The sequence below is a fragment of the Sus scrofa genome, chromosome 7, assembly GCF_000003025.6.
Source record: "Sus scrofa isolate TJ Tabasco breed Duroc chromosome 7, Sscrofa11.1, whole genome shotgun sequence".
Lineage (NCBI taxonomy): Eukaryota > Metazoa > Chordata > Mammalia > Artiodactyla > Suidae > Sus > Sus scrofa.
In genome coordinates, this window is record NC_010449.5 from 93,911,300 (window position 1) to 93,936,394 (window position 25,095).

At 40.0% G+C, this 25,095-nt stretch overlaps 1 protein-coding gene across 2 annotated transcripts in view; it reads right to left on the reverse strand.

Annotated features, from left to right (window-relative positions):
* Positions 1–25,095, reverse strand: part of SYNJ2BP (synaptojanin 2 binding protein) — a 68,155-nt gene that overhangs the window by 5,118 nt on the left and 37,942 nt on the right. The window contains exons 1-3 of one of the 2 annotated variants that reach the window (XM_021098201.1): positions 17,420–17,558; positions 15,707–15,848; positions 10,197–10,292 (exon numbers count right to left, since the gene is read on the reverse strand). In XM_021098201.1, coding sequence (XP_020953860.1) covers positions 10,197–10,292; positions 15,707–15,848; positions 17,420–17,517 — 336 coding nt within the window. In that variant the 5' untranslated portion in view covers positions 17,518–17,558. 2 annotated transcript variants of the gene reach the window in all.

Below are 25,095 nucleotides of genomic sequence, written 5' to 3' on the forward strand. Positions count from 1 at the left end.
ATGTATATCGTGCTATGGAGATATGAGATGAAAATGAAGATATGAGACAAAGCCTATTGGTCCTACAGGGAACCTGTGGAAGTTACTGGGCAGTGGCAGGAGGTATCTGCCTTTCTAGAAATGCTTACTGAAAAAGATTGCCAGTCGTAAGAGTGCAAGAAGAGCAGAGCTGAGCAATGTTGACACAGGTGCAATGTCATTATTTAGGAATACTTTCCAATTTCCAAAAGGTACCCACTCCCTCCTAAGATAAGGTCCTGTCCTTCATTCCCTATTTTGTTTTTTGTTTTGTTTTGTTTTGTTTTTTGTCTTTTGTCTTTATAGGGCCACACCCGCGGCATATGGAGGTTCCTAGGTAGGGAGGGGTCTAATCAGAACTGTTGTTGCCGGCCTATGCTAGAGCCACAGCAACGCCAGATCCGAGCTGCATCTGCGACCTACACCACAGCTCATGGCAATGCTGGATCCTTAACCCACTGAGCAAGGCCAGGGATCGAACTGGCAACCTCACGGTTCCTAGTGGGATTCCATTCCTGCTATGCCACAATGGAAACTCTCCATTCCCTATTTTATAATACTAGGCAAAGATAAGGATGAAATCTATATGGAATGGAGGTAAAAGAGTCTAAGATAAATAAGTAAGAATAAATCATATCACAGTGATTATAATTTTCCATTGCCTAAAGCATTCCCTTTTGAGGTTGGTGATCTTTTTTCATTTCAGTCAATTTTTTTAAAAGGTGGCCTTTCTTAACATTAACTTTTCCTCTTCTTTTTCTTTTCCTTTTTTGGCTGCCCCTGTGGCATAAAGAAGCTCCCAGGCCAGGGATCAAATCTGAGCTGGAGCTGTGATTTATGCCACAGCTCCAGCAATGCCAGGTCCTTAACCCACTGCCCCAGGCTGGGGATCAGAATGGTGCCTCCAGAGAGACAAGCAGATCATTAACCCACTGCACCTCAGCAGGAACTCCAACATTAATTTTTTTCAACCTTTTGGAAAATTGAAGTATGGTTCATTTATAATGTTGTGTTGGTTTCAGGTGTACAGCAAAGTGATTCAGTTATATATTTTCTTTTTCAGATTCTTTCCCATTATAGGTTACTACGAGATATTGAATATATAGTTTCCTGTGCTATAGAGTAGGCTCTTGTTGTTTATCGCTTATATATAGAAGTGTATATATGTTCATCCCAAACTCCTAATTTATCCCCACCCCTGGTCCCCTCTTTGGAAACTATAAATTTGTTTTCTATGTCTGTGAATTTATGTCTGTTTTGTAAATAAGTTCATTTGCTTAATTTAACATTTTTTAATCTCTTTTTAAAGTTGTATTGAAGTATAGTTACAAGGTTGTGACAATTTCCACTGTAGAACAAAGTGACCCACTCATACATATACACATATCCATTCTCTCTTGGACTCTATTCTGACATCGATAATCACAGAATATTGGGTAGAGTTCCCTGTGCCATGCAGCAGGTCTCTGTTGGCCTATCGTTCCAAAGAGCTCAACGTGCATATGCCAATCCCAAATCCCCAGTCCATCCCTCCCCCCACCCCCAACATGTCCCTTTGGTAACCACAGGTTTTTCAAAGTCTGCAAGTCTGCTTCTGTTCTGCAAATCAATTCATTTGTTTCAATTTTTTTTTAGACTCCACACATAAGTGATATCATATGATACTTGTCTTTCTCTGTCTTACTTCCTTTAATGTGATAATCTTCAGGTCCTTCCATGTTGCTGCAAATGGCAATATTTCAGTGTTTTTATGGCTGATATTTCTTTATATATCTATACACCACATCTTCTTTATTCATCTGTTGGTGGACACTTAGGTTATTTCCATGTCTTGGCAACTGTAAACAGTGCTGTTATGAACATCACGGTACATGTATCTTTTTGAATTAGATTAATGCTAACTTTAAAGAGCCAGCTTGCACCAACTGTGGTGCCAGTGTGTTTTCGTTGGATGTATTATCCTCATTACAATCCACAAAACTCTGACTCCTCAATGTGAAAGACAAGACTGAACAAACTACCTTTTCTATCCCCTGTCTGATCTCTACATCATTCATTTGCTGATGAGATGTCCTGAGAGAACATGCTCAATAAAGACAGTTTTTTGGGCTGGACCAAGTCCTTGACCAGAAGAATAGTGACACAGCTTTGAAGTTATTTATGGATGTTTCCTAAAAAAACAAAAATCAACTTTGGACATCATTTCCCACATGCCTTCAAAAAGATCTCTAATCATATCTAAAGTGTCTGCTTATATCTGCTTGCGTTTATTTATTGCATAAATTCTTCCCTGCTTTAGAAACAAAGAAGGGAGTGGGATCAAGATGGCAGAGGAGTAAGATGTGGTGCTCACCTTGCCCACAAATGCACCAAAAAACACCATCTACATGTAGAATGATTCACACAGAACACCTACTGAACGCAGGAGACCGTAAACCTCCAAAAAGGACAAGAAACCCTCCATATAACTGGGTAGAGGAAAATGGGGGAAAAAAAGAGAGAGAGAGAGAGAGAGAGAGAGAGACAAAGGAATCAGGATGGGACCAGCGCTCCTGAGAGGGAGCTGTGAAAGAGGAAAGGAACCCACACCCTGGGAAGTCTCCTAACTTATGGGGCAATCAGCTGAAACAGAGTGACCTCAAAGCTTCAGAGAAAAGCACAGCAGCTGGACAGAGGAGGACAAAGCAAAGAGGGGTCTTAAAGACCCTTGGTACCACCTCCCCCAGAAACCACAGCCCTAGACCCTTGGGTGCGAGCTGGGCAGTGAGACTCAGGCTCCAGAGGTCAGTTCTGGGAGAGGACTGGGGTTGGTGGTGTGGAGCTAGGGAGTGGTGCACCGAGGTCTGGGGGAGTGGAGTGTCACAGCCAAGGGAACATGGGAGGAGGTCTGTGCTCTTAGGAGAAGCAAGCCACGGTTGTTGGAGAGGGCAAGGTGGGGAAGGGGCGAACCGCCAAAGAAATATCTTTCTCTGCACACGGGTAGACTCCTGGAAGGCGGGGCTATGGGCAACAAGCTGCATCTCACATGGGCTATGGTCAGTGGCCCCTCCTGCATAGACTAAGTGTATGGGGGCACTTCTTGCATGGACTATAGGTGGCGTGGGCAAACCACTGCAGGTATCTCTGACTCCAGAGGTAGGTGTGGCCTGCCATCACTAGGAGTCCATGAAGAGGCACCACCTGCAGCCCCAATCATCTCAGAGGTCAGCACACAGGAGGGGACTGCAACCAAGCACCACCCGTTGTTGCTCTCACTCTCCTGGGAACACATACACCCTACTGTTGCCACTGCCAAATACTCTAGGCACCTGTCTGAAGCTCACTGCCACTTCCCAAGGCCCTGAAACTAGGAGCAGCCTGCACCACCTTCCTGTGGGTCCTTGCTGCTGTCAAGGGTCCAGCAACCAGGCACTGGCGACTATCCTTGCCCACTGCCTCCATCTCCCTTGAAGTACACGGAGCACCCTATCAAGGGGATAACAACCTGCACAAACTGAGGAAAGAGACACCAAAGCAGCCCTCATGCCCCCCCCCCCAAATCTATATCTATATCTACATCTGTATCTATAGAAAGCCCTCATAAAATACCCAGGGTCGCTCTCACATATAATTAGGCCTCCAAAACTACAGTAGCTGTTTTCCCTAAAACAGCTTAAGAAAAATACCTTTTCTTAAGATTTGTCACAGATTAAGAAAAATTCAAGAAAAATGAAGAACCATTCCCAGTTAAAAGAACTAGAAAATCCACTTGAAGAAGCAAATAATAAAACAGACTTCTGTAATCTAAGAGACACAGAGTTCAAAGAGGAGATAGTGAAAATACTGAAGGAATTAAGGGTGAATATGAGGGAATTAAGAGCAGATATGAACAGTTATGCAGATTACTTTAGAAAGGAACTAGAAAATATAAGGAGGAGCCAAGATAAATTGAAAAATTCATGTGCAGAGATGCAACCTGAGTTAAAGGCACTGAAGAGCAGAATGAATAAAGCAGAGGGACAAATTAGTGACTTGGAAGATAGACTAATGGAAATCACCCAAATCAGGACAGCAGACAGAAACCAAATGAAAAAACATGAAAGCAATATGAGAGATCTATTGGATAATATAAAGTGGGCCAGTCTATGCATAAAGGGATTCCAGGAGGTGAAGCAAAAGAAAAAGGTATTGAAAATATATTTGAAGATATTATGACTGAAAACTTTCTAAATCTAAAGGAAATATATTAAGATACAGGAAGCCACACAAGGTCCCAAACAAACTGAAACCAAACAGGCCCACACCAAGACGTATAAATAATAAAAATGGCAAAAGTTAAAGATAAGGAGAGGATTCTAAAGGCAGCAAGAGAAAAACAAAGAGTTAATTATAAGAGAACCCTCATAACACTATCAGCTGATTTCTCTACAGAAACACTATGGGCCAGAAGAAAGTGGTAAGATATATTCAATGTTCTAAAAGGGAAAAATTTGCAGCCTAGGATATTCTACCCAGCAAGAATATCATTTAAAATAGAAGGAGAAATAAAGAATTTTTCCAACAAACTAAAACTAAAAGAGTATAGCAAAACTAAATACTGAAAGGTCTCCTCTAAATAGGTAAGAAGTACAAAGAAATAGGATGGGGGAAATCATGATTGGAAAGTAATCACTTAAATAAGCCAGTATACAGACCTAAAAGGAAAAAAAAACCCAAAAACCTACTGTAAAAGTGACGATAAACACAAGGAACAGCAAAGGGACAAATATTGTCAGTGGACTGAATGCTCCAATCAAAAGATATAGACTGGCATGGAGTTCCCGACATGGCTCAGTGGTTAACAAATCTAACTGGCATCCATGAGAATGCACGTTCGATCCCTGGACTTGTTCAGTGGGTTAAGGATCCAGTGTTGCCATGAGATGTGGTATAGGTTGCAGATGTGACTCGATCCTGTGTTGCTGTGGCTGTGGTGTAGCCCAGCAGCTAGAACTCCGAATGGATCCCTAGCCTGAGAACCTCCATATGCTGAGGGTACAGCCCTAAAGACCAAAAAAAAAAAGACACATACTGCCAGACTGGATTAAAAAAGACCCTACAATATGCTGCCTACATAGGGCAAAGGACACAAATAAATTGAAAGTGAGGGGACGGAAAAAGATATTACCTGCCAATGGAAAAGATAGGAGAACAGGAGGTGTAATAGTTACATCAGACAAAATAGACTTTAAAGCAAAAGCCATCAAGAAAAGACAGAAGGACACTATTTAATGATAAAAGAATTAATTCAACAAGAGGATAGTACACTCATCAATATATATGACCCTAATATAGGAGCACCCAAATACATACAACAAATAGAACAGACATAAAAAGAGAAACTGATGGGAACACAATAATAGAAACTGATGGGAACACAACAATAATTGAACACCCGACTTATATCAATGGACAAATCCTCTAGACAGAAAATTAATAAGGCAACAGAGATCCTAAATGACGCAATAGAAAAGGTAGATTTAATTGACATTTTTCGGGATATTACATTCAAAAATATCAGAATATACATTCTTTTCAAGTGCACATAGAACATTCTCAAGGACTGACCACATACTGAGGCACAAAACTAATGTCAAAAGGAGTTCCCATAGTGGTGCAGGGGAAATGAGTGCAACTAGGAACCATGAGGTTGCAGGTTCGATCCCTGGCCTCATTCAGTGGGTTAAGGATCTGGTGTTGCCTTGAGCTGTGGTGTAGGCTGCAGACGCAGCTCAGATCCTGCATTGCTGGAACTGTGCTGTAGGCTGGCAGCTATAGCTCCGATTTTACCCCTAGCCTGGGAACCTCCATATGCCACTAGTGGGGCCCTAAAAAGCAAGAAACAAAAACAAAAACAAAACACCACATCTAATCTCAACAAATTTAAGAGTATAGAAATTATTTCAGGTATCTCTTCTGATTGCAATGGCATGAAACTAGAAATTAACCACAGGAAAAGAAATGAGAAAAAACTGACTACATGAAGACTAAACAACATGCTACTAAAAAACCAGTGGGTCAACGAGGAAATCAAAATGGAAATTCAAAAACACCTCAAGACAAATGATAATGAAAACAAAACCATTCAAAAATCTATGGGATGCTGCAAAAGCAATGCTTAGAGGGAAGTTCATAACAAAACAGGCCTTCCTCAAGAAGAAAAATCTCAAATCGACAATGGAACTACCCACCAAAATGAGTTAGACATAGAAGAACAAACAAAACCTAAACTCAGCAGAGGAAGGAAATCATAAAGATCAGAGAGAAAATCAATAAAATAGATTCAAAAAACAATAGAAAAAAATCAATAAAACCAAGAGCTGTTTCTTTGAAAGGGTAAACAAAATTGATGAACCTCTGGCCAGACTCGCTAAGAGAAGAGAAAGAACTCAAAAGAAGAAATGAAAAAGGAGAAATCTTAATGGATACTGCAGAAATACAAAAATTCGTAAGAGAATACTATGAACAATTAATTATATACCAACAAATTTGACAACCTAGAAGAAAGAGACAACTTTCTAGAGACGTACAGCCCGCCAAAACTGAATCAAGGAGAAATAGACCAAACGAATAGACTGATAACTAGAAATGAAATTCAATATGTAATAAAAACACTCCTCAAACAAAGTCCAGGACCAGATGGCTTCCTGGGTGAATTATACCAAAAATACAAAGAAGAACTTATACCCAACCTTCTTTAACTTTTCCAAAAGGCTGAAGAAGAAGGAACACTCCCAAAGACATTCTATAAAGCCACTACCACCCTAATACCAAAACAAGACAAAGATACTACCAAAAAAGAAAATTATAGGCTAATACCTTGATGAATATAGACACAAAAATTCTCAACAAAATTTTAGCCAACTGAATCTAACAACATATAAAAAAGGTCATACATCATGACCAAGTGAGATTCATCCCAGGTCCACAAGGATGGTTCAACATACACAAATCGATTGTCACACACCACATTAACCATATGATCAATAGATGCAGAAAAACTATTTGATAAAATCCAACATACATTCATGATCAAAATTCTCACCAAAGTGGAATACAGCTCCACATAATAAAAGCCATTTACAACAAACACACAGCCAATATAATACTCAACGGAGAAAAGCTGAGAGCCTTCCTGCTAATATCTGAAACAAGACAAGTATACTCACTCTTACCACTTTAATTCAACATAGTATTGGAAGTCCTAGCCACAGCAATCAGACAAACAAAAGAAATAAAAGGTATCCACATTGGAAGGGAAGAGGTAAAACTGTAACTCTATGCAGATGACATGATACCATATATAGAAAACTCCGCTCAAAAACTACTGGAACTGATCAACAAATTCAACAAAGTAGCAGAATATAAGATTAACATTCAGAAATCAGTGGCATTTCTGTATACTAACAATGAAATAATAGAAAAGGAATATAAAAATGTAATATCTTTTAAAAACTGCACCCCCCCAAAATTAAATTCTTAGGAATAAACCTGCTCAAGGAGGTGAAAGGACTTATATGCTGAGAAGTATAAAATATTAATCAAGGACATTAAAGAGCATTCAAAGAAAAGGAAAGGCATTCCATGCTTCTAGACTGGAAGAATTATTTATTTTAAAATGGCCATACTACCCAAAGCAATTTACAGACTCAATGTGACCACTATCAAATTATCCATGACATTTTTCACAGAACAAGAACAAACAATCCATAACTTTATAACCATAAAAGACCCAGAAGTGCCAAAGCAATCATGAACAACAAAAAAGAAGCAGGCAGCATAACTCTCCCAGACTTTAGACAATACTACAAAGCTACAGTAGGCGAGACAGTTTGGTACTGGTACCAAAACAGACATACAGACCAATGGAATAGAATAGAGAACCCAGAAATAAACCCAGACACCTATGGTCAATTAGTCTTCAGCAAAGGAGGGAAAAATATAAAATGAGAAACAGTCTTTTCAGCAAGTAGTGCTGGGAGAACTGGACAGCTGCATGTAAATCAACGAAACTAGAACACACTTTCACACCATGAACAAAAATAACTCAAAATGGCTTAAAGACTTAAACATAAGACAGGACACCATAAAACTCATAGAAGAGAACACAGACATTCTCTGAAATCAACCGAACGAATGTTTTTTTAGGTCAGTTTCTGAAAGCAATAGTTAAAACAAAAATAAACCAATGGACCTAATCAAGCTTATAAGCTTTTACATAGCAAAGGAAACCATTAAAAAAAAGAAAAAAAAAGGCAACCTACGGAAAGGAAAAAATAGCTTCAAATGATGAAACTGACAAGGGCTTAATCTCCAAAATATACAAACAACTCATAAACTCAAACACCCAAAAAAACCCAACAACCCAATTGAGAAGTGGGCAGAAGACCTGAAGAGACATTTCTCCAAAGAAGACATATGAATGGCCAACAGGCACAAGAAAAAATGCTCAACATCACTGATTATTAGAGAAATGCAAATCAAAACTACTATGAGGTACCATCCCACATTGGTCAGAATGGCCGTTATTAATAAGTCAACAAATAACAAATGCTGGAGAGAGTCTGGAGAAAAGGGAACCCTCTTTCACAGTTGGTGGGAATGTAAACTGGCACAACCACTATGGAGAACAGTATGGAGGTACCTCAGAAAACTAAATACAGAACTACCATATGTCCCAGCAATCCTGCTCCTGGGCATATATCCAGACAAAACTTTCATTGAAAAAGATGCATACATCCATATGTTCATTGCAGCACTATACACAACAGCCAAGACATGAAAACAACCTAAATGTCCATCAACATATGAACAGATTAAGAAGATGTGGTATATACACAATGGACTATTATTCAGCCATAAGAAAGAACAAAATAATGCCATTTGCAACAACATGGATGGAACCAAAGACCCTCATATTAAGTGAAGTAAGAAAAAGAAAGACAAATTCCACATGATATCACTTATATCTAGAATCTAATATATGGCAGAAATGAACTCATGGACATGGAGAACAGACTTGTGACTGCTGAGGGGGAGGGGGAAGAAGTGGGATGGACTGGGAGTTTGGGGTTAGTAGATGCAAACTATTGCATTTGGAATGGATAAGCAATGAGATCCTGTTGAATAGCACAGGGAACTTTATCTAGTCACTTGTGATGCAACTTGATGGAGGATAAGATGAAAAAAAAAGAATGTATATAAATGTATAACTGGGTCAGTCTGCTATATAGCAGACACTGACAGAACACTGTGAATCAACTATAATAAAAAAACTTCTAAAAAACAAAGAGCCAAGGCAGAAGCAGCTGAACACTGTGTCCTATCTTCCTGTTTTCTAATCCATCAAACCCAGATTCTGCTTGCAACCTTAGCTGTTTCCTCAGATATCTTTCATGTTTGCCCTCTCTACCTTTTTTTTTTTAACCATGTCCTATTGAACTCTTCAGCATTTGAAGCCTCACTCAGGAGCTCAGTGAGGCAAAAACAGCATCAATTTAATAGGGAGTAACTTTAAAGTCACAATGAACCTATGTTGTAAATGCACTCCAAAATCCTTCGTGCTCCAGGAGGAATTATGTCTACCCAGTCTTCTCCTCTCATCATCCAAATAATAAAACACTAAGAACTAAGGAGTGGATGCGGGGATAGGTGCTGCCTTGACCTAATTCTGAAGCCCATTTCCTTTTTCTTGGGGTTCCCCTCTGGGTGCTAGAGCTTTGGACAAAAGGGTCCTCGAATTGGTAAGAAAAGGGTTCATGGTGGTGATAGAGAAAAGCATGTATAAAAAACCTACCACCTTTGCACTTAAGAGTTTTATAAATAAGAATGCTCAAGGGCAGACATGTTTCCCTTCCTACTAAGAAACAAAATTGGATTCTGGTTGTACTATTTCCCCCATTTATTTTAATTTGATCATCAGGCTTTATCTTTAGGGTATATTCCCTTGAAGCTAGGACCTGGTTTGCAAAGATACTGTTACGTATTTCCATTAATGATAAGCAGAAGTCTCAGAAGACCCCTGCCTATGCCAGACAAGCTCTTCAAAAGAGTGAGAGTGTGCAGGCAAAAAAGCTACACAAAAAATCTTCACTACTAAAGATTATACCACAGCATTTATGCCCAACTACAAAAGCCTGGTGGCTGCAAATGACACCTACCCTGTGCTGCACTCTCAGGGACACAGTGTAGCCTGCATTACGAAAGAGGTCTACAGCATCCTGGTGCAGCAGGTTCTTTAGGTCCTGGCCATTTACCTGTCAAAAAAGCAGGGAAAAGTAGTAAGAGAGACAGAATGTGAACTTTCATAAATCAAAGACTTACTTTCATGTGACTAAAGATTTAAAAAACAAACTCCTACAGCGCAAATTCCAAGGGCTACGAGAATGGGTAAAGTTACTTAGAACTCAGGGTTACTATTTTCATTTTCAAAGATATGCTTTCCTATACCTGAGGTTACATGGGCCATCTGAAGCTCCTCCTGCCTGTCTTGACACTTGGGATTCCGTTACTGTCTTCGTTTGTCTTCCACAAGCATTAGCCTCCCTCCGAGCATTAGTCTGCTTCCGTAAGCTAACAAGGTCTTTCGGGTTACCGCTCTATCCTTCATAGTTCTAATCCCTGGCATTGCCAGCTTCAGCTCTAGAAATATTACTCTAGGAAGCTCTCTCACAATTTAGTTTGAGGTACGTCAAATCTACTAGCCCCTTCTATTGTTCTGGTTCTACTATGAACAATTTCCCTTGATTCCATGGATATTCCTATATTCTTCAAATTTACTAAAATCCTTGTTTCTGTGATGATACAAGCCTTCAGAAAATGTTTCAGTGATGGTGAGTCCTACCACTTAAAGCTGAGAGATGTGTTAACACTTCTTAGTGTCAGGAGTGACACAGGCCACAAGTGATATCTATTCTATGCTGCACTCAGTGGCAGAGCATAGCCCACTTTCTGCAAGATCTATGTATGTTTTATACATGTCAATGGCAGCAATGGCAGCAAGAATATCTAATATATTTGGTAGGTTCTGTGCAATATGCTTTACATATATTCTCTTATCTAACTGAATCCTCACAATAATCCTATGAGGTAGACACTATTTCCAGCTTGTTTTCACAGAGGAAGAAACTGAAGCTTGTTAGCAAGGCTAGGTAATTTGCCCAAAGTCATAATAAGTGGAGAAGCTAGGGCTAGGGTTCCTACATCCTGGAAGGAAGACAAAAGTGCCCTTTGCCTTTTACTTCTCCTTCTGTGCTATTATTCGTCCACCTTGACTCACCAACTATTCTTTTCTCAGCTGAAGCTCAAGCCATTGGCTCATTCAACCTTCTCACCTTCCTTGTCCCAGTCTTCCTTCTCCAAGAGGTTCACAACAGCCCCTCGACTCTATTCCCTGCCAATATCCTTACTGAATTAACCTATCAACACTTTGGCCTTAGAAACTGTCTACCTTTCCAAACATTCTAGCCACCAGCTAGCATGAGGCCCGGACTTCAACATCAGGCATGCTTCGGCTCCAATACCTCAAACTCTTAAAAAACCAACCACACTTTCTGCTTTCTTCACGCCTCCTATGCTACTGTGACTTTCCTCTTTATCCCAATCAAAGCCTTTTACACCTCTGAAGACTTCCTGTTATTTCAACAAAGCACCATTAGAATCCCTTGTCCCCATGATCTTCTGCCATCTTTCTAGTCCTGTGCAACACACCGCAGTTACCTGCCTTGTCACCAGTGAGTTTAAGATTCCTAGATAGACAGTCACACTTTCTACCACAGATCCATGCTACCTGGCTCCCGCTGAATCCTTACAACCCTTCTCCTCATCTAGTGAACTCCCTAATGAATATGCAATGGTAGCCAACCGTCATCGAACCCTAACTCCAATCCCACTTCTCTATTCTGGAGATTCCTTTGCCTTATCTTTCCCGAGAATTCTGTGAACTCTGGATAAACACTCTCTCCATTTTCTTTCCTTTCCCTTCAAAGTTTCTTGATATTCTCTTAGTGCTGCTTTCCCCTCATTTCTGAATTAGATCTATTTTCTTAATCAAGACTAACCTACTTCCTAGGGCTCTTGATCCTACTCCTCCCAGCCTCCTTATAGAACTTACGCAGTCACTTAGCCCTCTTGATTCCTCAATTATCACCGTTCTCTGCTGCTTCTCAACTAAAACTATCCTCATCTATTAAAAACAACAACAGCAAATATTTCTGGGAACTCACCATCAGCCTTCCCCACCTCTCCTCTTTCACTGCCAGTCGTTTTGAAAGAACTCTTGGCTTGTCTCCACTTCCTCAGCATCTATGTTCCCTTTATTTCCTTGTGTTCGCAATAAATGGGTTGGGGGGTGGATATGGGCAGAGACCATGCTGTCCAGCAGGTCAGGGCTAACTTCCAATCATCAAATCCTATGGCCCCTTTTCGGTCTTCAGACCACCTCCTCCCTTTTGCAGTCCTCTCCTGTCTTAGTTTATGAACACGTAGGTATCTTAGTTCTTAAAGTATTCTGCATCCCCTCCTTCCTTCTGAAGGCTAAGTAAATATTCCTCAGTATCAGCAGTACTTTGTTCTCTCATCTTCTCTCCCAGGGTGACTTTTCACAATTTCAGCTGTAATTTGCAAGAGCCCCCACATTTTTATCCTCACCTCTACTTCAGGAGTTGTCAATTTCCTGCTGGGTGTCTATATGGGGCACATTCTGCTAGACTCCAACTCAGCCCATCCAAAGCCTCTATTATTTCCCACAAAACCAGACTATCCCAGTCTCCTTCTTCTTGCCACTAGTCATTCCTTCTAGTCATTCCTTCAGACTAAAATTCTGGTAATTTTTAAAAACTCTTTCCACTCTGTCAATCTTTACATACAACATATTGCCAACTCCTGTAGTCTAACAGAGTCTAACTCCTCATATGTTACTTGCTTTCTATTACCTTGTCCTTTAGTTATGAATACTCTTAGCTGAACTCCTATGATCACTTTCTCTCTACTTTCCTCTGGATCCTCCCTCATGCTAACCTATTCAAACACTGTTTCCAGATCAATCTTCCTAAAGCACAATTCTGCTCATACCGCTTTACTGCTCAAAAAACAAAACTGGGAGCAAAGGAGGAAAGAGTGCCTGCCTGATTTCTTTCCTCCAGGAAATGGCACCAACCTACCTTCCCAGTTTAGTCTTTCACTACTCTCTTTCATACATCCTATGCTCAAACTGAATCATACAACTCACTGTCCTGGGACAGGTAACATATTCTTACCTTCATATCTGTGCTTAAGCTACATCCATCACTTGAATATCTTTCCCTTAAAAAACATTCTATTCATCTTCCAAGATCAATCTTTGTTTTTTTCTTTTTATAGCTGCGCCCATGGGATATAGAAGTTCCCAGGCTAGGGATTGAATCGGAGCTGTAGCCGAGGCCTACGCCACAGCCATGGCAACAATGGATCCAAGCTGCATCTATAACCCACGCCACAGCTTATGGAAATGCTGGATCCTTAACCCACTGAGAGAGGCCAGGGATCAAACCCACATCCTCATGGACACTCTGGTCCTTAACTGGCTGAGCCATAAATGGGAACTCTGCAAGACTGATCTTAAATAGGCTCAAGTCCTACTACCTATAGTGTAGAAGTGAATACAGGTTTTTCTATTTGATGGACTGATTTTAGGCTACCAAGCCACCTTCTGGTTATGTCTTGTTTTGGGGAGTAGCTATGTCAAGGGGAAAAAACTTTATGGTTTCTGGAATTATCACAATGAATTCTCAATGAGAACAGGTGCAAGGCTGCTGACAAGAGTGAGAATGCTCACTCACACTAGCCCATAGGATAAATGTATTTCTCACTGTAAAGAAATAGATATTTTCTCTCAGAGGCAGAGAAATTAGAGATGCAGTCTTAACAACAAATACCAAAGATGTTATAGCTCTATATCAGAGCCAAGTTTCAGAAGATATGTAGGCAAGTGGAAGAACTGAATTACTACATGACATTCAGTGACAGCAACAGTGATCTCAAAATAATCTTTGCCATAGTAGTTAGTATTAATTGCCAGGAATCACTGTATATTATTATCTCTGGAGCTGTCTATCCATTTTACATGTACTAACTTAATCTTCACAATAGTCCTACAAATAGCAACCCCCATTTTATAAGTTATAAAATGAGAAAGGCTATGCAACCTGTCCATGGGCATACAGAACGGAAGAAGCAAAGCTAGGATTCAAACTCAAGTAGCCCAGCCCCCAGGCCTTCACTTACAAACCCTAAACTTTAGAAACTTACATTATAAGCAAGGATTTTATTTCAGCAACCTATGGCTATCCAGTGCAATAATGCTGTAAGTTGAATTTTTATTGGTTTCGCAGTTTCCTTTATATCTACTATGTTATGTGTTTGAAAAATTTTAGACTTGTATAAAAATACGAGGTGTTTATATGTTAGTATTTTTAATCATTTTTATATGTTGAAGTAGCATTCACATTAAAAAAGCAATTTGGTTATGTGTCACTTCACTGACAAGGCGTGTCTAGATAACTGTACTAGGTATGGCTGATTTACTTTTTTGAATCTCCATACTATGTAACTATCTTTTCTTTCTTTTTCTGGCTGCCCCATAGCATGTGGAAATTAATAAATGAGGAATCAGACCCATGTCACAACAGCAACCGGAGCTGCTGTGGTGAAAACACTGCTGAGCCACCAGGGAACTCTACTATGTAACTCTCTTAAAGCTCAAACTGAACTCTGTCTTATAACTCTTCACATTCTACTATAAATAACTTAGAGATGTTGGATCTCAACTGATCATTAGAGCCCCCACAATATCTGAACACTGCTTTGAATAACACTTGAGTATATAATAAATCCCACACAATTTCCTGAGGTTTGGCTATAGAGTACACCCTGCAAAAGCCGTAACTACACAAAGTCTGGGTGACATTTATTGGCATTACACAAAGCTGAAAGGCCTGGACTCTAATAGCCCTACCTACCAATGACTCCAATGACTCCAATGACTCAGTGGGTAATCACGGGGTCCTCAGGGGAGTCTCCTTTTGCTAACGGGGAAGAAAGACATTGGGCGACATCTGGCAGAGAATGGCATAGGTCAATTGTGTCTTTCAACCCTCCTAGTTAAGCCTAAAGGTATTCTAATACAAAAGGACAGTTACTCTAATTGCTTAAAGAAAAACCAAAAACAAACAAACAAAGCCAAACCAGAGGCCTTGTAGAAATGCAAAAGGATTTTCTTTTTAAGGAACCATTTCTCATCCTTTGCCTAACATAAACCAGCCCCATAAAACAAATGCTTCTGTCTTGACAATATCTTTCTACTCCAAAGCCAAATTTGCTTTCCAATATTTACCTCCTCCCAAGTGTTTTTACGGATTCCAGCTCATAATGACTATCCTCCAAATTCTGCAGATTTAACCCTTAAATATACATGGAATCCATTCTTTATCACTGTCCTTACTAATATAGACCAGAGGATCTCAAAGTGTGGTTCCAGCACCAGCAGCATTAACCTGGGAACTTATTAAAAGTACACATTTCTAGGCCCCACCCTAGCAATCTGCGTGTTAACAAGCCCTCCACATGATTCTGAAGGTTGAGTTAGCTCTAGCCTGAACTGCCCAAATGTTTTCTCCACACCCAGCCTACTTACCCTACTTAATCCACAGTCTATGCATCCAAAGATTTCATCAGTGATTTTCCATTTACTGGAGTAGTGATTTTTCAAATATAGGTCTGCTGACCCATTATAGAAGATAGTGAAGTCAATCCAGTGGGTCAAGACCAGTATTTGACTTTAAATAAGTGAAATTAGAAGAAAATATATCAGAATGCATCACATACAGAAGAGATTAAATATTATTTGCTAAACTTTGCTTCAAGCGTGTGTGTGTTTCCTATTGTAGGTCATGATTCAAAACGTCAGAAAAACATTTGCCTATAGTAGTGCTTCTGAAACTTTATTCACAGGCTTGCCCAAGGATCTTGTTACAATGCAGGTTTTTATCTGAGTGGGTCTGGGGAGGTTCCTGAGACTCTGCATTTGTAACAAGCTCCCCAGTGATGGCCAGATGGTCTATGGACCTCACTTTTACTACCAAGAGCTATTCACCTGAGAAATCTTAGACTATTGCTAAACTTGCTACTTCAGTTTCCTTAACTCATGGCATTGTAAATTGTATTCAACTTGAGATATGAAAGATTTGCAACATGCTAAACATTTTGCTGCCTGAATGTTCAGAGAGATGGGATGGTGGTATTCTAGTTAACTGATGGGGAGATAAGAGAATTTTTGCTTTAATTTAACTGTGGTTATTATCAGTCTTTAAAAATGAATTTCTTATCTCCTGCCTTAGGAAAGAAGTTAACATTAATTTTCTTTGATAATTAATAATTTTGGACTGCCTTGGGATAATCTAACATTATCTCCAGGTAATGTAAGAGTTATAGGAGCTCGAACAATAGGATGATATAAATGTAGAGGTATAAGACACAGATTAAAAACGGATCAATAAACACTGATCTCAGATTATACTCTGGATATTTTCATTATTTCCCAAGACCTCGAAATGAATTACAACTTGGGGGTGGCAGGGGGAGATAGGGTCTCTTTTTTCCTTAAAGTTGATGGGAAAAAATAAATAATTTACATCCAATTAATCAAGCCAAACCGAAGAAGTCAGTTATAATTCATTCACAGAGCACCTAATTTACTAGATGCTTACTCTGTGCCAGCTACAGGCCTACATGCTATGGACAGAGATGAAAAGACAAAGGCTCTTCCTTAGAGGAACTTTGTCTAGAGGATTCGGTAAATTTCAGTGTTTCTGTAGCTGATGTAGTTAGGTGTCTTATTAAAGACATTAGCAGAGTGAAATGGGAATACAGGGGACAGATATCCAAATCAGACTGCATTCCAGATTTTCATCTCAAGAATTGGTGAAAAAAGCCTTTGAGTCTAAAAGGACATTTAATTCTGACCTTCCTCTTCTGTCTCTTCTGGAGTAAACACTGTAGTGTTTTCATCAACAAAGGGGAAGCAATACAGTGTAATAAAAGCACAACAAAAATGTGGGTTTTCCCACACACCAATCCCTCCCTTTCTCTGTTTCATGCTTCTGGAAGTTAGGTAATAAGTACCTTCGCACTCTGGACTTAATTCGCCTTGTTGAGTGAGGTAACAGCCTCCATGCTCTAAGGTAGGAGTGGAAAAGGTGACTGTTCAAGGTCCCTCCCACTGAATTCCACAATCTGCATTACTTCTAGATCCAAAAAGGCAGGCGGGAATCTTCCTAAGGAAGGGGTGAGGGGGAGAACTAGGATCTAGGGAGCAAGGGAATGTGAAGGAGCGGAAGCCAGTTCTCACCGAGAGGATCTTATCACCCTCCTGGAGCCGCCCATCCAGGGCTGCAGCCCCATTCTCTTTGATGCGGCTGACGAAGATGCCACTGTCATTGGAGACATACTGCTGATCTGTCCCACCGACGATGTTGAAGCCCAGACCTAAGAAAATCACGGAGGAGTTGTAAAGGAGATGTAGTGAAGAAAAAGGGATGAGAGAAGATGAGGAAAAAGAGAAAGGAAAGGCCTCGTGGTGGAAGGGGGAGGGCGGTGGCTGGGAAGTCAAGACCGTGATGCAGCTGGTCATCGGCAAAGTCAGTGATCAGCTTCACTAACAAAGGTCAAGAGTCCTTAGAGTTGCCCATGAGACCAGGCAGGACCAAAAATACACACACAGTGGTCAACATGGTGTACTGAATATAAAAAGAAAAATCTGCACTGAGCTCACTGAAAAAATAATGGTGATTCTTGTAAGATGTGCTTCTGCTGACATTTGACTTTTAATTTTGTTGTTGGCATTTGGGACTCAACAGACGTTTCAAAAGTGAGTGAATTGGCGTTCCCATCAGGGCGCAGTGGAAACAAATCGGACTAGGAGAGGTTGCCGGTTCCATCCCTGGCCTTGCTCAGCTGTGAGCTGTTGTGTGGGTCAAAGATACGGCTCAGATTCTGCATTGCTATGGCTGTGGTGCAGGCCAGAAGTTGTAGCTCCAATTAGACCCCTAGCCTAGGAACCTCCATATGCCATGGGTGCAGGCAGCCCTAAAAAGCAAAAAAAAAAAAAAAAAAAAGGGGGAGTGAATTAAGACATACTGCACAGTGAACACTGGTTATAATGTGCCAATAAATTTTTAAAATGCAGTAAGATTGAAATGGGTTGCTTGGTCTCTAATTTAGAAAAGAAGTCTAAACACCAAAAAGTAAAGATGGCATAAGAATGACAACATCATAGGACTGGGAGAGGAAGGAAGTACAGTATATGAGCCTGGGAAAATTAAACAAGAAATGCTTTCTTGTGGACTCCTCCTGTCTCCAGGTCTGGATCTTGAGCTTGTTTATGAGTAAGAGCAGCAACAGGAGCAGCAGCAACTGATATTTACTAAGCATTTACTAGGTACCAGGTATTATGCTATGCATTCCATATACATTATCTCATTCAATCCCAACAAACATGAAGTGGTTATCACTCCCATCTTCAGATGAATTTAAAAGCATGCATGAGATTAAATTACTTCATAAAAGGTTACACAGCTCTGTACAAAGCCAAGACACCAAGTTAAGATGCTCGATTGCAAAGTGTGAGTTTTAAACCATTTTGCGATATTCTATCTTTACAGAAAATATGAAAAATTGTTTTAGGAAAAAAGTCTAAGTCGACTTGCCTTTGGGCTGCCTTGAATAAGCAATGCTGGGATAATGGTTGTAGAACAGTCCTCAAGGGAAATATATTCCAGAGGAAAAATTGATCATTCCAGAACTCTGTCACCCTAGTCAGGTCCCTACTGTTTACCATCAGGACTGAGAATGAAATAGCCTTCATTTCATTTAGATTCTTCTCTTTAAAATCTAAATCTAAAGGTCATAAAGGAAAAAAAGCAGTGTTTCACAGATCTGTTACTCTGGAAATAATAATTTGTTTTATCTTTTATTTTTCCAGGGCTGCACTCACGGCATATGGAGGGTCCCAGGCGAGGGGTCACATCAGAGCTGTATTTGCCAGCCTACACCACAGCCACAACAATGCCAGATCCAAGCCGTGTTTGTGATCGAAGCTGGTGTACCACAGCTCACGGCAAGGCCAGATCCTTAACCCACTGAACGAGGCCAGGGATCAAATCTGTCTCCTCAAGGATACTAGTCAGACTCGTTTCTGCTGAGCCACGATGGGAACTGCCTGGAAATAATAGTTCTGGACATAATTAAAAGGAAACAAAGCACTTCATTAATACCAATGGTGATGGCCACTTGTTGAGTTATAAACACCAGATGGACAAACACTCTACTTTCCCCCTGCCTGCAGGGTTTTTCTATCCCCATATAATCTCACTAATTTCCCCTAGACATCGGTTCAACTCTATTGTTCACATAACCCACTGTTCATTTAATCATTTTGTGGTAAAATACGTGTAACACAAAACCAAGCTCTATTGCACAAACTCACTGTTATTATCATTTTCTCTTTTTAGGGCCCCACCTGTAGCATATGGAAGTTCCCGGGCTAGGGGTTGAATTGGAGCTGCAGCTGCAGGTCTATGCCACAGCCATGCCAGATCCGAGCTTACAGCAATGCTGGACCCTTAGCCCACTGAGTGAGGCCAGGGATCCACCTGCATCCTCAGGGAAACTATTGGGTTCTTAACCTGCTGAGCTACAACATGAACTCCTCACTGTTTGTTCAGAGGTAAAATATATGCAACATAATACTGAACATTTTAACTATTTTAAAGTGTATAGTTCAGCAGCAGTAATTCACAATGTTGTGCAACCATCACCACTATGGATATCCAGAACTTTTCCATCATACCAAACAGAAATTCTGTATCCATTCAATTCTTCACTCTTTCCCCTCTAGCCTCTGATAACTTCTATTTCTCTTTCTGCCTCTCTGAATTTGCCTATTCTATACAGCTCATGTAAGTGGAATCATAAGTATTTATCCTTTGTGTCTTGCTTATTTTACTTAGCATCATTCAGGTTCAACAATGTTGTTAACATGCATCAGAATTTCATTCCTTTTAAAGTCTGAGCAATAATCCCATTGCATGTATATACCACATTTTGTTTGGTCAAATGGCAAATGGACAAAAGGTTGTTTCAACGTTTTCACTATTGTGAATAATGCTTCTACGAACATTGGTGTACAAATGTCTGTCTGACCTCTACTTTTCAATTCTTTTGGGTCTGTATCTGGAACTGAATTGCTGGATCACATAAATAATTCTGTATTTAATAATCTGAGTAATTGCCCAACTGTTTTCAACAGCAGCTGCACCATTTTACATTTGAAAAGCAATGCCCCCATGGTTCCAATTTCTTCACATCCTCACCAATATTTGCTATTTTTGTTATTTTCATTTTGGGCGTTGGAGTGGGGATAATACTCATTCTGATAAATATGAAGTGGCATATCATTGTGGTTTTGATTTGGATTTCTCTAAGGCTAGTGATACTGGACATCTTCTCATGAGTTTATTGCTCATTTACAGATCTTCTTTGGAGAAATGTCTCTTCAAGTCCTTTGCTTATTTTTGAATAAGGTTGTTTTTTTGTTGTTGTTGTTGTTATTCTTGCTGTGACTGAGTTGTAAGAGGTCTTTATATATTCTGGGTATGAATCCATTATCAGGTATGTGACTTGCAAATATCTTCTCCCATCCTGTGGGTTATCTTTAATGCTCTTTATAATCTTTTGATTCATGAAATTATTTTCATAAAACTCACTCATTTTCTTTTGTGCCTGTGCATTTGGTGTCACACGTAAAAAACCTGTCGCCAAATCCAATATAATGAAAAAGTTTCCCCTATCTTTTCTTCTAAGAGTTTCATAGCTTTAGCTCTTATATTTATTTATTTATTTATTTATTTATTTATTTATTTATTTATTTATTTATTTATTTATTTTGTGTGTGTGTGTGTCTTTTACAGTGTTATTTATTCTCCGGGACATAATTCAGGGGAAATTATTATGCCATTTTAGATATGACAACTTTGGTCTTCTTTATGTATAACTGCTTCATTTTTTTTTTTTTATTTTCCCACTGTACAGCAAGGGGATCAAGTTATCCTTACATGTATACATTACAATTACATTTTTTCCCCACCCTTTGTTCTGTTGCAACATGAGTACCTAGACAAAGTTCTCAATGCTACTCAGCAGGATCTCCTTGTAAATCTATTCTAAATTGTGTCTGATAAGCCCAAGCTCCCGATCCCTCCCACTCCCTCCCCCTCCCATCAGGCAGCCACAAGTCTCTTCTCCAAGTCCATAATTTTCTTTTCTGAGGAGATGTTCATTTGTGCTGGATATTAGATTCCAGTTATAAGGGATATCATATGGTATTTGTCTTTGTCTTTCTGGCTCATTTCACTCAGGATGAGATTCTCTAGTTCCATCCATGTTGCTGCAAATGGCATTATGTCATTCTTTTTTATGGCTGAGTAGTATTCCATTGTGTATATATACCACTTCTTCCGAATCCAATCATCTGTCGATGGACATTTGGGTTGTTTCCATGTCCTGGCTATTGTGAATAGTGCTGCAATGAACATGCGGGGTGCATGTGTCTCTTTTAAGTAGAGTTTTGTCTGGATAGATGCCCAAGAGTGGGATTGCGGGGTCATATGGAAGTTCTATGTATAGATTTCTAAGGTATCTCCAAACTGTTCTCCATAGTGGCTGTACCAGTTTACATTCCCACCAACAGTGCAGGAGGGTTCCCTTTTCTCCACAGCCCCTCCAGCACTTGCTATTTGTGGATTTATGAATGATGGCCATTCTGACTGGTGTGAGGTGATATCTCATGGTAGTTTTGATTTGCATTTCTCTTATAATCAGCGATGTTGTAGCTCTTATATTTAGATAGTTGATGTACTGTTAGCTAATTTTTGTATACAATGTAGGGCAAGGATCCAACTTCACACTTTTCCATGTGGGTATGTCCAGTTTTCCCAATATCATTTTTTGAAAAGACTGTCCTTCCCCCCACAAAGTGGTCTTGGTACCCATTTGTAAATAGTTTGACTGTATATAAGAGGACTTATTTCTGGGCTTTCTGCTCTATTCCAATGCTCTACATATCTGTGTTTGTGTCAGTACCACACTGTTTCGAATACTAGAGTTTTGTAGTAAATTTTGAAATCAGGAAGTTGTGAGTTCCCCGATAAGAGTCTCCTACTATTATTGTATTCCCATCAATTTCTCCTTTTATATCTGTTAGTATTAGTTGTATGTATTTGGGTGCTCCTACATTAGGGGCATATATATTGACAAGCATGATATCCTCTTGTTGAATCAATTCTTTTATCATTAAATGGTGTCCTTTGTCTTTCTTGATGGCCTTTGTTATAAAGTCTGTTTTGTCTGATGTAAGCATTGCAACTCCTGCTTTCCTGTTTTTTCCACTGGCATGAAATATTTTTTTCCATTCCCTCACTTTCAATTTATATGTGTCCTTTGTCCTAAGGTGAATCTCTTGTGGGCAGCATATTGTGTAGGCTCTTTTTTTTTTTTTTTTTAATCTATCCATCTGCCACTCTATGTCTTTTGCTTGGAGCATTCAGTCCATTGATATTTAAGGTAATTTTGATAAACATGTGTTTATTGCCATTTTAAACCTTGTTTTCCAGTTGATTCCATGTTTCTTTGTTCCTTTCTTTTTTGGGTGGATGATTTCCTTTTATTTTATGCTTGGGTCCTTTTCTTTTTAGTTTTTCTAAACATAATGTTTGATTTTGATTTGTGGTTGTCCTGTTTTTCAAGAATGCTAACCCCTTCCTGTATCTGCTTGATTTAGCCTGACAGTCATATGGGCTCAAACACTTTCTATTAAAAAGTAAGAGTCTAGATTTTACTTTCCTTCCCCATGTTTTTTGTCCTTTTGCTGTTCCTTGTGTTTATCATTGCTTTTACAATAGGTTTTTTTTTTTTTTGTCCTTTTAGATCTGTAATTGGCTTATTTAAGTGATTGCTTTCCAATTGTGATATCCTCCATCCTATTTCTTCTTACTTTTTGCCTATTTAGGGACTTCCAATATTTCTTTTAGAATGGTTATTTTGTGTGTGTGTGTGTGTTTTTGTGTTTTTTTTTGTTTGTTTGTTTGTTTTTTGTCTTTCTGCCTTTTTCTAGGGCCACTTCCATGGCATATGGAGGTTCCCAGGCTAGGGGTCTAATTGAAGCCGTAGCCGCAGGCCTACGCCAGAGCCACAGCAACGCAGATCCAAGCCACGTCTGTAACCTTCACCACAGCTCACAGCAATGCCGGGTCCTTAACTCACTGAGCATGGCCAGGGATCAAACCAGCAACCTCATGGTTCCTGGTCAGATTCGACAACCACTGCGCCACAACGGGAACTCCTAGGGTGGGTTTAGTATTCCTGTATTCTTTTAGTTTCTGCTTGTTGGAGAAATTATTTTTTGATCTATTTTAAATGATATTCTTGCTGAGTAGAGTATTGTAGGCTGCAAATTTTTCCCATTTAGAACTTTGGATGTATCTTGCCGCTCTCTTCCGGCTTGTAGTGTTTCTGTAGAGAAATCAGCTGATAGCCTTATGGGGGTTCCCTTATAATTAACTCTTTGTTTTTCTCTTGCTGCTTTTAGAATCTTCTCATTTTAACTTTTGTCATTTTTATTATAATACGTATTGGTGTGAGTCTGTTTGGGTTCAACTTGTTTTGGGCCCTCTGTATTTCCTCTATCTTGATATGTTTCCTTTAAATTTGGGAAGTTTTCAGCCACAATTTCTTCAAATATATTTTTAATCCCCTTTTCTTTTTTTTTTCTTCTGGAATCCCTACTATGCATAGATTGGCCTGCTTTACATTATCCCACAGATCTCTTTTTCATTTGGTTTTCTGTTTGCTGTCTTGATTGGGTGATTTCCATTATTCTATCTTCCAAGTCACGGATTCATTCCTCTGCATTATTCATTCTGCACTTCAGCGCCTTTAACTCAGTTACTGTCTCTGCAAGTGAATACTCTTAATTTTTCTCGGCCCCTCCTTATATTTTCCAGATCCTTTCTAAAGTAATCTGCATTACAGTTCATATCTTCTCTTAATTGCTTCACATTCACTCTTAATTCCTTCAGCTTGGCACTATCTACTTTTTGTACTCAGTGTCTGTTAGACTGCAGAGGTTTCTGTTTCATTGTTTGCTGCTTCAGGTGAATTCTCCTTTTCTTGCAACTAGGAGTGGTTCCCAATTTTTTCATTTTTCTTATTGTGTGAATTTAGGGAAAACAATAACTGTAGTCTTGGAGGGCTATTTATATGTGTGAGCACCCCTGGCTATTTTGTTAGGGGTTACTAGGGTGCTGTGCATGCTTTCCGGGAAATGGAGGCAATGGGCAGGACAACTAGCCAATGCCTGGTTGCTGGCTCTTGACAGTGGCAAGGACCTGCAGGAAGGTGGTACAGGCTACTCCTAATTGCAGGGCCCTGGGAAGTGACAGTGAGCAGGCATGAGTAGGTGGTCCCCAAAGTGTTTGGCAGTAGCAGCAGCAGGGCGACTATGTTCCCAGGGGAGTGAGAGCAACAACTGGTGGTGCTTGGTTGAAGTCCCCTCTTCTTTGCCGACCTCTGAAATGACTGGGGCCACAGGTGGTGTCTGTTCCCAGACCCCTAGTGGTGGAGGGCCACACCCACCTCTGCTGTCTGAGATGACTGCTGTGATTCGTCCCCGCCTCTTGTAGATCACACAAGAGGTGCTGTGTTGCGCTTAGCCTCCCGCTTCCCTTAGCACACACAAGAGATGCCTGGCCACCTGAATCCTGTATAAGAGGCGCCAGGTCTCCCACAGCCTGAGCAAGTGAGCCTTGCCACCTGTAGCCTGTGCCAGAGGTGCCCCACCCTCTGAGAATCCAGGCATGCACAGGGAAAAATATTCCTATGGTGGTTAGCCCCTCCTCCTCTTGCCCTCACCAACAATGGCACCTTGCTTCTCCTGCTGGCCCAGACCTCCTCCTGAGTTCCCTCAGCTGT